We start from the raw sequence: 13781 nt of genomic DNA on the forward strand, positions 1-13781 counted from the left end.
CACAGCAGACTATTGGTCTTTTGTACAAATTTTTGACGTAAGTGACATAATCCAAGAAACCAAATACCTAGAACAGACTTTTATAAAACTAAAAGAATCAATTCATAAATTCTTTGACAATAACTCCTTTTTAAACTCCTATAATCTAGTCAATTCGTTAAGTGCTAAAGTAAACTTACAAATTGAACAACTAAATCCCTTATTTAACAACCGAAAAAAACGTGGACTTATTAACGGTTTAGGTTCCATTATAAAAACCATAACTGGTAATCTCGCACAAGAAGATGCTGAAAAATATGACAAAGCCATTTTGGAAATCTCTAATAACCAAAATTCGCAAAAAACGTTTATAAAAGAGCAAATAACCATATCTAAAAAATCTGTCAAACATTTCGAAAGCATAAGCAAAAATTTGTCACATAATCAACGTATTTTAGAAAATCGTGTAAAAAAACTAGAATTGGTGGTTAAACAAATGAATTTGAATAATACAAATACATACTCTTTCTTTTTAAGTGAAATACTTGTCTCTCAAGTGATAAATGCGTATCAAAATATATACGATATCTTGGATAACATCGAAATAGCGATAACATTCTCGAAATTAAATATATTTCACAGCTCTATAATCGACCCAAAAGAACTTCTAAATGAAATAAAATTAATTGGCCCTAACTTAAGTAAAACTAAGTTACCCTTTGCGGCAACTTTAGAGAACATTTTACTATTCGAAAAAATTGTCGAAATTAAGGGTTATACAAAGAAAAACAAAATATTCTTTATAATAGGGGTACCTATAGTTGAACTTAAAAATTATGTACTATATCACCTCTACCCTTTGCCCGTACCCTTAAATTCCATTTACCAAATAATTATCCCTCAAAGTCAATACCTTATCCTAAATGAACACTCATATGTACTGTTCAATGCCAAATGTCAAGAGGTAGCTACAGAAATCTACCTTTGCAAAGAAAACAGCCCTCTGAGCGTATCCGAGGATCCGCCATGTGAAGTACAAATGATGTTGTATTCAAAACATCCCTCAAATTGTCGAGCCATTCAAACCGAGGTCAAGTCTTTGAAAATCCAGAAGCTGGAACAAGAAAAATGGATAATTGTTTCACCCCAAAAAACCGTAGCTGTCCAACAATGTGGCCATAATAAAGAAAATATTCCAATCCAAGGCACCCTTGTCCTTGAGTTAAACCCTAGCTGCACCATACAAATTCAGGACTTCCAGATTAGAAGTTTCCACGATACAAACACCCATTTTCACAACATTAAATTACCCAAGCTGACCTTAGACTTAAATGTTCACCCTAATGCTATTGATTTACAGCCCTTTGAACTCAATAGCTTAAACTTCGATGAACTTAAGAACATTCAAACCATGATGGACATCCAAGCCAAGAAAATGGAAGAAACCAGCCAAGAACCTGTCCATATAACAAATGTTAGCGTATGGACCATCATCTTGTATATCCTGATGACTACTGTAGCCGCCTTCCTGTTGCTAAGAAAGACAAGAAAATTAATCCAGACCAAAAGAAAACATCCCAACCAAACCACCACCACGACCAGTGACGACGAAGAAACCCTACAGAATCCGAGCCATATTATCATATAATTCACCCCTGGGCTCATTTCTTAGGGGGGAGGAGTTACGGGTACCAACCCGCCACCTTATGCCGACCCTGCATACTTTATTTAGAAATAGCTTAGTTTGTATTGTCATCATTTTTAGAACGTATAAATATAATGTAATAGACAAGAGCAATAACAATTAATATAGTAATCGATGTAGTCATTATCTATCAATCAAGTTAGTTGTAAGTTAGTTAGTCCCTGTTCTCAATAAATTTGTTTTTTAAAAAAGCAAATGCCGGTTGTTGTCCTTTAACTCGCGACAAAAGTTCAGGACGTCCAAAAGCTGTTTCTCAAAGAAATGTAAGGAACTTGATTAAAATTTGTAAGTCGGGAAGAAGAAATACTCTACGAGAAGTAACTGCAAGGTGGAATTGAGAAAGTGGGATAAATGTTTCCAGAGAATGTTGCCGCAAATATATCCACAAGAGCGGTCTTAGTTTTTAAAAGGTATGTTTAATAGGCTTTTCTGTGCTATATTATTTTTATTTTTCTCATTTTTCGCCTAGGCCAAAAAAAAACCATTGTTAACGGAGACTCAAAAAAGGAATCGTTACATTTGGGCCAAATCAAAACTCTCGTGGACCAAAGAAAATTGGAGCAAAGTTATTTATAGCAACGAAAGCAAATTTGATGTCTGTGTCGGAGATTATCGAAAGCGTGTGATTCGGGATAAAACAGAAGCATTCCATAAGGATTGTCTTAAAAGGACTGTAAAGTTTTCACAGGTCATCATGGTGTGAGGTTGTATGTCAGCTAAAGGGTTGGGAACGTTACACTTTATTGATGGCATAGTAAATGCAGAAAAATATCAAGACATTCTTGGAAATTCGCTTTTACCAAGTGGAGCAAATTTATATGCATCTGGAGATTTTATCTTTCAACAGGACGGTGCCTCATATCATACTGCTAAATCTACCAAAATGGATGGGGGAACATAATATTAAAGTTTTGTCACACCCCTCTAGCAGCCCTGATCTCAATCCAATCGAAACACTTTGGCACAAAATGAAGCAACGCCTAAGAAATAGTCCGCAGCGTACTTTACCACAACTACGTGCTAAACTATAGGATATATGGGATAGTTTCACCCCTGAATTTTGTGAAGGTCTAGTTGGTACAATGCCTCATAGAGTTAAGGCTGTTATTCAAGCTAAGGGCGACGTTACGCCTTACTAATTTGTATTTTCCTTTTCTAAAACTCACTTGTTCCAATATTTAGTTGTCAGCATTTTTCAATTATTTACTAAGTAATTAAATACTAAATAACTTAAAATATATAAATAAATTATAAAAACAATATTAAACATTATAAAAAAGCTTCTTCATTTCATATTTATGATTAGAAAAAAATAATAATAAAATATTTTCGCTAAATGGGCATTTTATTTCAAAATAACTGCATGTTCCAACATATAGTTGTTAGGGCTCGTAGGTGATAAAAAAGTCCTGTATGGTCAAAGTATATTTATTAAACTGTACAATATACGTATATCATATACGATCCTGCTTACAAAGGGAAGAAAATTTTGGCATTAAAATAATTGACACGGGATTTACATATTTGGGTTTTAAACTCGATTACTATACCTCAAATATTTGATAAAATTCTTCTGAAAAATCACTGTTTTACGTCCATATTATCCAATTTAATCACGCTGTTTTTATACTAAATATTAATATATAAAATTATATCAAATTTAAATAAACATTTATTAAATTAAATATTGAATGTATATTTTATGCAAAAATATTGTTTTTTATCAACAAAACCCGTACCCCCCCACCCACCCCAAACATTTTCCCAGTAAGAAATTCTTTTGAAAAATCACCGTTTTTTGTCCATAATATCCAATCTAATAGCGCTGTTTTTGTATTAAATATTAATTATTATACATATATATAATTAAATCAAATTTAAATAAACAAACTGTGTTATTATGTTAGATATTAATGACAAAATCAGGTGTTATTCATGCGTATTATTTTGGAAAACAATGATTTTTGAAAACAATTTCTTAGTGGTAAGTTGTGTGGGATGGGTGGGGGGGCCAAGGGTAGGGTTAATGAAAACCGGTTTTTTGCAGAAAATAATTGCCTGCGAAAAAAATGCCTTTTAAGAAAATTATACCCTCAAGCTTCTCTAGTGCAACGTTGCAAAATCCTGTTTTATTTCTCGAAATCAAGGCGTATCATAGTTATAAAAATTGCAGTAGTTCAGCCATTTTTTATCGCAAATAAGTGAAAATTCTTTTTTTTTTTAACAAAAGTCATTAAGTTTTGAAAAAAAAATAGTTTTTTTTGGTTCTAGACAACTTTTCATTATTTAGGTTAAAAAATATAGATTTTAAATTGAAACTATTTAATAAAAGTATTCAAACAAGCCTTTTGACTGTCGATTACGAAGACTAGTAATACCACGATTAAAAGTCCTGAAATTCCTGAAAAAAAACTAACTACGATTTGCTACATCAATATACAATTCAACCTTATCAATGTTAAAAATAAATTTAAATCTTTTATGAAAAATTTCAGGAGCAGAATATAGTTCATACAATAACCTTTGTAAATAACGACTACCAAATGTACAAATAGTTTAATACTCATGTTCATCAAGACTGCTATAATAAGTAGCTCCATTAAATTTTGTTGTTGTTTGCCCTAATGTTGGAAGCACTTAAATGTGCTGGATTGGATTGAGTTATTTTCAGTACAGCATGTAATAGTAGAAACAAAAGTGAATATGATATTTCTGAGGTAGACAACCTAATCCAAATCATCTAATAACTTAATTTATGACTTTTAATCAGCGAGTTGTAAATGCCAAAGTCAGTTGTGTCTATTAATTTTTCTACAACTTATTAAATATATACTCAAAAACCACATGGTATATATTGTTCGGTTTATAATTTATATGAAATCTACGGTTTTAATTTCCATACCTTTCAATTTAACTTACTGATTAAATATTAAAAAAACATGAATGATCGGTAAAAGTGATTTTTTTTTATATGATCTCATATTAAATTAAGTTGGAACATTGGGTCACTGACTGACTGGTAGCCATTCTATTTCTTGTTGTATTAAGTTATTCGAAAGTAACAACATCTGCGTAAGAATTTGTACGCGCGATGTACTTTTTTTACTAAAATGTAGTAATTATAATATGCATTGAGTGATTTTGATATGGATTATAATTTGTTTATACCATATTAGAGACGAAATGTTTAATTAAAACCAATAATTGATTAAAAAATTAATTAATTAAAGTAATGTTTAATCTTTTTATGGTCTCTATTAGATTTTTTTGGATGAAATGAAGAAAAAAATATAACGTTAACTGAAGCCATAGTTCAATTTAACGTTTACGTTATGACGAACAAACTGGAAAAAACAACGTTAAATCTACATAATATTGATTACAAGAAACCCTTTTGTGAACCTCTAACCTTTTGAACTTTAATTTATGATGAAATGTATTTATTTATATGAAAAAACTTTTGTAGTGCATTTTTTTAAATATTTGGAAAACTTACAATTTTTCGATAATTTAAAAAAAAAATTGTCTTTTTTCCAGGCAGTTAAATATTAAAATCTCAACTGTTAAATAAAAATTGATAAAATTATTCTATTTACTCTCTTTTAGGCATTTAACAGTTTTTATTCCAATTAGTTATGGTAATTTATAAAAAAAAAGTTCAAGCCTTTAGCTTAGTAGGCCTTTGTTGTATGCTTTGAGATACCTGCAAAATCCAAGGTATCATAAAGTTTAAGGCTTGACCTCGTTTTTTTTTTTTTTAATAATAATAATAATAATAATGTTTATTTATTTAGCATATTGCTACATACAAGTACAATAATATATATTATAATTTTTAAAATATATTTACAATATCTTGATAAAACTAGAAAATATAAAAAACCAATAATAAAAGAGTAAAATATAACGTTAAACTAGACAAAAAAAAATTAAAATATGAAAAAAATAAACATAAAACTTATGCACAGATATAATTTAAAACGATACCAAGAAGTGTAAAAATAAAAGACACAAAGAAAGACAATTAAAATATAAAACACTTACATATGTATATATATTATATGTCTTTTCATAAACAGGTTTCTGTTTACCTAAAGCCTCCGCAATATTGAAGATATTGGGTCACAAACACGAAACTGAAAATTATCACAGATGTTAACTATCACAGTTTCGCAAGAATGGTGAGGTCTAAACCCTGACTGATTTGTTGTTAAAATATTATTTTTATCGCAGTAAGTTTGAAGTTGGGTTTTTACAGTTAATGCTAGAAGTTTTTCGTAAACTGGTACAGTATTAATAAGCCTAAACTCACTCGCCAGCCTTGTGCCTGAGACATTAGGAACCGGTAAGACTGTTGAGACCTTCCACTTTTCTGGGAATTCACCATACTGAAGCGATGTATTAATTATATCTAACACACGGTTACCCACAACTTCAAACACATCTAGAAGCACGTTTTTTTGAGATACCACTTTCTCCTCCTTTACAATTTTTCATATTATCCCATACATTATAACTTAATACTTATATTTTGAACTGTACTATTTAAGCCTGAAAATTTGGGTAAAATATCTATAATTTGATCTATACTATTAATAAAATAATTATTAAATTTATCTGCTATTTCAAACTCATTAGTAAATGTCTGCCCCTCAAATACAACCTCATTTGGTAAAATGGAATTTTTAACAGGTAGAAGTGATTTAAGATTTTTCCAAAGCTCTGCTGAATTATTTCTATTGTTATCGATAGTTAACTTCTCGAAAATATTTATCTTTTTCTATTCTTATTTTATTAACTATTTGGTTTCTAAGCCTTTTATAGGTATCCCATAGATCTGGAGTGCCCTCATAAATTGCCCTTACATATAACTTGTCCCTATCTTCCATTAACTGTAAAATATCATAAGTTATCCATTTTTTATTTTTATATTTTGCAGATATCTTTAACTTTGGACACATTATATTTAAACTATTTTCTAAATCTAAAATAAAAGAATTTACCAATATATTTACATCTGTCAAATTATTGTTCCATGACCTGTCAGACAAGATATTTTGTAAAGTTTTAGAATTATAGTGTTTCATTGACCGATGGTAGTATGTAATTTTTTGTTTATCATCATCTACTTTTGGAAGGCATACAGACACAATGGAGTGATCACTAATTTTTGGAGTATGGTGAACCTGAACTAATAGATTTTTATCGTTTGATATAATAAAGTCAATTAATGTGCTGCTATTGTTTGTTATTCTTGTAGGACTATTGACTAGTTGAGTGAATCCAGAACCATATATGCTGTTTATTATTTTTTCACCATAAAAGGAGTATTTTGTTAAATCAAAATGAATGTCACCGGCTATAATATTAATGCCGTCAGTGCTACTTACTTGGTCCAAATAGTTTGAAAATTATTCAACAAACTTAGCATCTCTATTGTTAGGGGGATGATACAATACACTACAAAAATATTTAGATCCATTAAGAAATATTTCTACACTAACATTCCATACACTCTAATGTTACTCGCTTATATTTGATATATTTCCTTATTAAGATCAGTACACCACCTGTTCGTCTATTATTTGTAGTACATCGTTCTAAATAGTACCCATTCACCTCCAATTCACACATTTCTTCTACAGAAGACACATGAGTTTCAGATAATAGCAAAATTCTTGGTCTCCAACAATTTATTAATAAAACCAAACTACCCTTGTTATTAAGATACCCCTGACAGTTTAGATAAACCACATTTGAATTTTTATCAATATCTTTTTCTAATTGCTACTTTAAATATTTACCCCTTTGAAGATCTTCGAGCCTTTGATATGTCGCACACCTCCTAACATCCCAAACCACATGGTCAACCTCAACTTGCAAACCATATTTTTGATTTTTCGTTTAGATAATGAGTTTCTTTTCAGGTAGGTGATAAGCTGTAATTCATTCCAGGCAGTTAACGGTCGATTTAAATTTCATAAGAGAAATAAAAAATGACAACACTGGAGGTTCCTATTTGTTTCCAAGCAGTTGATAAATTTGAAAATTGCGGTCTTTTAGGCAGTTAAAAAGATATATAAAATTTCTAATCAAATATCAAAATAAAAAAAAAAAAATTCGAAAAATTGGGATTTTAAAAAATGTAATAAATTTTCAGTTTCCTGGCAAATTCGTTGGGTGAATATTATATTGTTCTAATAGTACCAAAAGCAAAATGAAAAATTATGCATTTAAAAATATCGATTAAATAATTTTTGTTGCTGTTGTAATTTTTGGCTAGGAATGTTATTGGTTGTTTTAAGGAGCACATTAAATTTAAGATTTCATTTAAAGTTTCGATAAATATTTATTAGGATTGTTAAAAATTAAAATAAACATTTATCTGATAGAACAAAAATAATTTATTTATATCTAAAAATTTACAAAAATAAAATAAATGTTGTAACAACATAAAAAAAAAACTAGGATTCATTAGTGGTAATTATATTTTGTTTAGAAAAACGTAAACAGGGTTTTAAAAAAGGAAAAAACAGGTACCGTATATGTTTGAAACACTACCAAGATACATAACTTTTTATTCATTTTTATTTAACTTCTTTTTTTTCATTTTTAAAAACTGACGGGTTATTGTATTCTTTAAACAAACATTTCATAAACGTTACATCAATAGGGGGCATAAATTTAAATAATCTTGTTAGATCAGCTATTTTGGCAAACGAAAAGAGGCACTTTTTTGGCTCTGATGCACATCGTACTTCAGGCAGATTATATGAAGTATTTGTTTTGGTCCTATAAAAAATTATAGTACTAGTCTGACATATAATAGGAACTTCGGTAAAAAAGTTGTCACTGTGCTTAAGCTTGTAACTAATTTTGTTTGGATAGAGTCCCACATATTTTAATTGCCGTACTGAAGCATAAGGAACTTTTTTAGCGCCTATGAAGCTTCTTTATATACACCAAAATCTTGTGGTTTCATATGAAATACTACAAAAGGTCGTTTCTGATTCACTGAAGGAAGAAGTCAAAGTAATCCCAAAGGGCTAAATATTTCTGTACCAGAGAGTTTTCTTTCGATTTGGCTATGCATATTATCGACTTCCTGGACACTGCTATGTCCCGGTTCTCCAAATTTCTGTGCTATTTCGTTAACAGAGGCATGTTTTTCTAGGAAGTTCATCAAAGCCAAACTCATAATAGAGTTTTTGTTTTGAGGTACGCAGGAGTCAGACCACAAAACGATTTTTGAAATATGCGGGTAAGCTGCTACAACGCGTTCTAAAATTTTAATTAATCGCGAAGCAATATCACTTCCCTTCCTCCCATGCGTTCCTTCGCTCCAAATACAACAGTACGCTTGTTTGCGTAAATTAGAGTGTACAGTAAGGTTGTAGGTGATGAGTTTTCTGCTATAGAAAAAACTGATTGATATATTAGAACGCGGTAGTGCAAAAACGTTCTCTAGGTCAAAACATATGATAGCAGTGGTTTGATCTTGGTTGGATCTATCCAAATCGTGTCCAATTTTCGCTAAGGTTTTTCCTAGTACATAATTTTCAAATATTTGTTTTTTTTATCAGTCATACCATATTTTTATTTTATGCGGTACTCCTCGCACACATCACAACGATCCTTTTTTGGCTTTAAAAAATCAATGTTGTATTCATAGTTGAAAATATTTCTGTAAACAACCTTTATAACAGGTTCAATTTGCTTTTCATTACAAAGTTCAGGGTAAAAAGAATATAACTTATTAATACTTAGGTTTCCTTCTAAAAATTCCTTTTTTGTGTCAGCTTGATAATAATGAGATTCTACTCTCGGAAGTTGACTAATGTGAAGTCGAACGTAGTCTTTGCTTGTATTACTGATAGTTTTCTTGGGATGGCAACCTTGACGAGATGGTAAAGGAATTCCTATAAGGTTTTCTTTTTTTTTTCTCATGAAAATAGTTGTTTCTTTGTTGACTTATGTCCAGTGTCGTCAAAAAAAATGTCTTGCATACGCGGAATTTTTCATCTGCTACGTGAAAATAATATTTAAATGAATAACTTCTACGTGATACTTTTCGTAAAGTTTGCTTTTGTATTTTGTTTATTCTTTCGGTATTTTTTTCGTAAAAGTGCCATTTAGCGTCATTGGATAATTCCCAACATTTTTGAAATATGGTTTCTCATTCAGGTAAACTTATCTTCTTGCCACACAGAAATTTGCAATTGCTCTTACAATTTTTTAAGGTTTTTAAATTTTTTCCCTTGCGGATGTTATCTTTTACATTTCTATGTTCCTTTCCTCTTTGGCACAAAACTTTATTAATAATCATTTTCCACATCTCAGGTTTTCGTTTTCGTTTTCTGGTAGATTTATTTTCATCAGAAATAGCGAAATTTTGCTGATTGGTTTCTTCGGGTGCTTCAGAGTTGCTTTGCAAAGGTGTATCTGCAATAAAGAAAATAAAAAAATTATTACTTTTTACTAAAAAGCAAAAATTTAGTTTTAAAAATAATGTATATCTCCTTGGTTGCCTACCATTTTCCTGTGTAACGTAGACATAAAACCTCTCATTCCTTCCACGCTTTTGTCAGATGGGACAAAATCTGGATCAAGATGCGAATCATCACTGTTCTCTATATACTCCATTCTTTCACGTGGATTCATTCCTGATGTTGATCTTAAATAAAATAATACAATGTTCTAAGTTCACAGTTACACCACAAAATTTTAAAAAGATATTATTATAATGTTCTGACAGAAAAAAACGCATGGAAAATTGAGGTTAGAAAACCAATTTTTACAGTTAAACCAATTAAAATACAATTTTTTCTAAAATCCATTTCATTAAACCAATTTATTATACTTACGGCTCCATGTCGAATTCCATTTTTTTTAAAGTGGCTAAAAAAACAGCACTAAACCGTAAAAAACCAGCACACGGTTTTACAAAACAAAGCTCGATGTTGACTAGTGCGAAATAATATTATATTGTTCTATCAGCAGTTGACTTTGAAATCTGATTGGCTCATCTGTTAGAACATTATAAATACTAATTATTTTTTAAATTTTGCACATAGAACATTTTAATATCGGTTTTAACTTCAGTTGTAAGCAATTCAGATTAACGTTTTGAATTCTGATAGAACAATTATTAAAAAAATATATATTTAAATACATTCACATAATGTTTCGCGCCAAAAATGCTGATAAAACCATATAATATTCACCCAACGAATTATGAAAAAAGTTCCTTTTTTAAGCATGAATCACTTAAGTTTTTCAAACGTTAAACTAACCTAAAATATTAATTCGTGTATTTTTATAAGAATGTCATAATATAATTTATTCCAGGCGCTTTAAAGGTTGTTCTTCTGGATTTTACTTGCCTGGAATACGGTTTTTCCTCAAATTTTATTTAATTTAATTAATTTTTTTTTATAAACTAGCGAAATATTTACAAAATTAGTAAAGTATTTTTTTATAGTTTTTTTTTTATAGATTGAATCCGAGATATGCTCCGAAAAAAATTAAATAAATAATAGAAAAACCCAAAAAAAAAGACGAGCATTCGCGTATTCCTAAGTATAATGTGCTAAACAAAGATAAATAATATTAATAATAATAATAATAATAATAATAATAATAATAATAATAATAATAATAATAATAATAATAATAATAATAATAATAATAATGTATTTATTTAGCTTGAGCTACAAAATATATAGATAATATAATACATATTTAAGAAAACTTAAAAATTAAAAAAAAAAGCGTGTGCTTATACGAAATGGCGTACATATACAAAAACCCAAAAAGTCTCACATACAGAAAATTTATAAATAAAATTTAAGCCTACAATAAAATAGCAAAAATATAACAAATATAAATATATAATAAACTTATTACAAAAATAATGTGCGAGACAGAGATGGACATTATGTTTATTTAAATTTAAATATTTTTGTACACATATTTTTTTGGTTTCTTATTTCAATGAATTTTTAATGAAATTTCGTTTTTTTTCTCAAAATCTGGATTAAATTTATTCAGAGTTTCACGTCGAAAAAATTGAATTAAATATTCAATGTGACAAAAACAAAGAAATATAAAAAACTACTTAAAAAATAAGTTTAAAATGTTTGGAAGTACTCTTTAAGTAACTTAAGAGCCTGGACTAAGCCGTTGGAGTTATGCTAATTTGTGTATTTTTTATCTAATTTATTCCAGGTACTTCAAAGGTAATTTCTCTGAAATTTCTTATTTTCCTATAAAGATCAAGGGAGGAATAAATATCCAAAAACTTTTTTTTAAATCTAAAAAAATGTTACTTAATTTAATTTATTCCAGGCACTCGAAAGTTGAATTTTCTGGACATTCTTTCCTTTCCTATTAGGTAAAGAAGGAATCAATGTCCAAAAACGAGTTTTTCCTTGTTTGAAGTTTATTTCTTCCATAAATTTATATATAGAAGAAATATCATATTCCATAATTTCACTTTTTTTCAGGGAATCGAAGATTAAGGAATAAAAACAAAATGTCTGTTTACACTTAAGGTTTAATCTAAAAATATGGCAACAATGAGTTCATGTTTCTATTTCAATTGCCTAAACGAAAAAAGTCAATTTTCCAGAAAATTCATAAAAGAAAACTCCTTGCCAAAAACCCCTTTAAATAGCAAGGTTGCCACATTACTGTTTTTTCGGATATTATAAAAAAAAAATTGCAAAACTTCGACATGTAGTTCTGTTCAAATTATTTCCAAATATAAATAAGATGTAACATATATACGAGTAAAATCCATGTAATTTTTACCAAAAATCAAATACTATATCTAATAAATTTGGCAACGTCGCCTCTAATGTCATAGATAACCTTTACATTTGGAAATAGTCTATATACACAGGAAGTCTCATTGAAAAAAGTAAGTCTTGCTTCAATAGCGTTATTAAACACATTTGGGAATTATTTTCTTGGACGACTATTTACTCATCTTTAACAAGTTTTTTTTTAACTGAAGAAACTAATTAAAACCTTCCTATTTAATTCTCTTCTTCTTAGTCTTTTCTACATCTTTCTTTTTCTCCACCAAAGACAGACAATAAAAAAATTACTATAACTTTTCTTACGTCAATATCTCTTCATTACAGACTTGCTCAGATCGTACAAGCCGCAATAGCCATCTCAGTATTTTTCTCGTTCATGTTGCAGTTCTACATACCTACAGATATAATGTGGAAGAGGCTTAAGCGAATTATACCGAGAGAGAAACATAATTTGGCTCAGATTGCTTTGAGGACCATTATGGTAGCCATTGTGACAGGTAATTAATATTTTGTTAAGCTATTACCTCTTTTATTATCTCTTTCTACATGAATATCATTTAAAAAGAGATCAAAATAAGTTCGTACTTTCTATTTGGCAACAACGCATTTTACCAGCGGTATTTCCTTTGATGTAGCTACCAGTGGCGTAGCATTTTATTTCATTCTTGAGTTAAAAAAATAGGTCGATACTTAAAAAAGTTTCGAGAAAACGTTGGTGTTAATATTTTGTAAATATGCCATGCTATGTCCCTGGAACAAACATAGTTAGTGCTTTAAAATTTATAAAGAAACAAATGCGACATTGCCAACGTGAATAAAATATCCATAAAGTATTTGAAATTCCTTTTTTTCTGTTTCAGCTATAGCAATTGCTGGTGGTGAAGACTTGGGATCCTTAATCGACCTTGTAGGTGCAATATTCTTCTCCTCCCTCGGTTTTCTTATTCCAGCGGGTTTGGAAATTATCGTGGATTTCGAGGACGGATGGGGACGGTACCACTGGAAACTAATCAAGAACGTCCTGATCATTTGTCTGGCGATATTTGCCTTGGTGTCTGGAAGTTACTATGCCATACTGGATATGATCGAAAAATAAGCAAATTTCTTGAATTTTTTTAAATACTGTTAATTTTGTATATATTGTTTTTTTTTATTAATTGTGATTTATTATATAACAAACTGTAAAAAAAATATTATGTGATTTATTTTGTTGTTGTGCTTGGATAATGGGTAAAAATCAAAAGGAGCTACCGGTTTTTGTAAAAATAATAATA

The 13781-nt window shown here is 29.5% G+C and overlaps 1 protein-coding gene across 1 annotated transcript in view; it reads left to right on the top strand.

The window, feature by feature from the left end:
• Positions 1 to 13700, top strand: part of LOC126744342 (proton-coupled amino acid transporter-like protein CG1139) — a 35086-nt gene extending 21386 nt beyond the window's left edge. The window contains exons 9-10 of the mRNA XM_050451717.1: positions 12832 to 13004; positions 13368 to 13700. Of these exons, the coding sequence (XP_050307674.1) occupies positions 12832 to 13004; positions 13368 to 13603 (409 nt within the window). The 3' untranslated portion in view covers positions 13604 to 13700. The remainder of the gene's footprint in view (positions 1 to 12831; positions 13005 to 13367) is intronic.
• Positions 13701 to 13781: the final 81 nt, after the last annotated feature.

The sequence above is a fragment of the Anthonomus grandis genome, chromosome 14 (genome assembly GCF_022605725.1).
Source record: "Anthonomus grandis grandis chromosome 14, icAntGran1.3, whole genome shotgun sequence".
Lineage (NCBI taxonomy): Eukaryota > Metazoa > Arthropoda > Insecta > Coleoptera > Curculionidae > Anthonomus > Anthonomus grandis.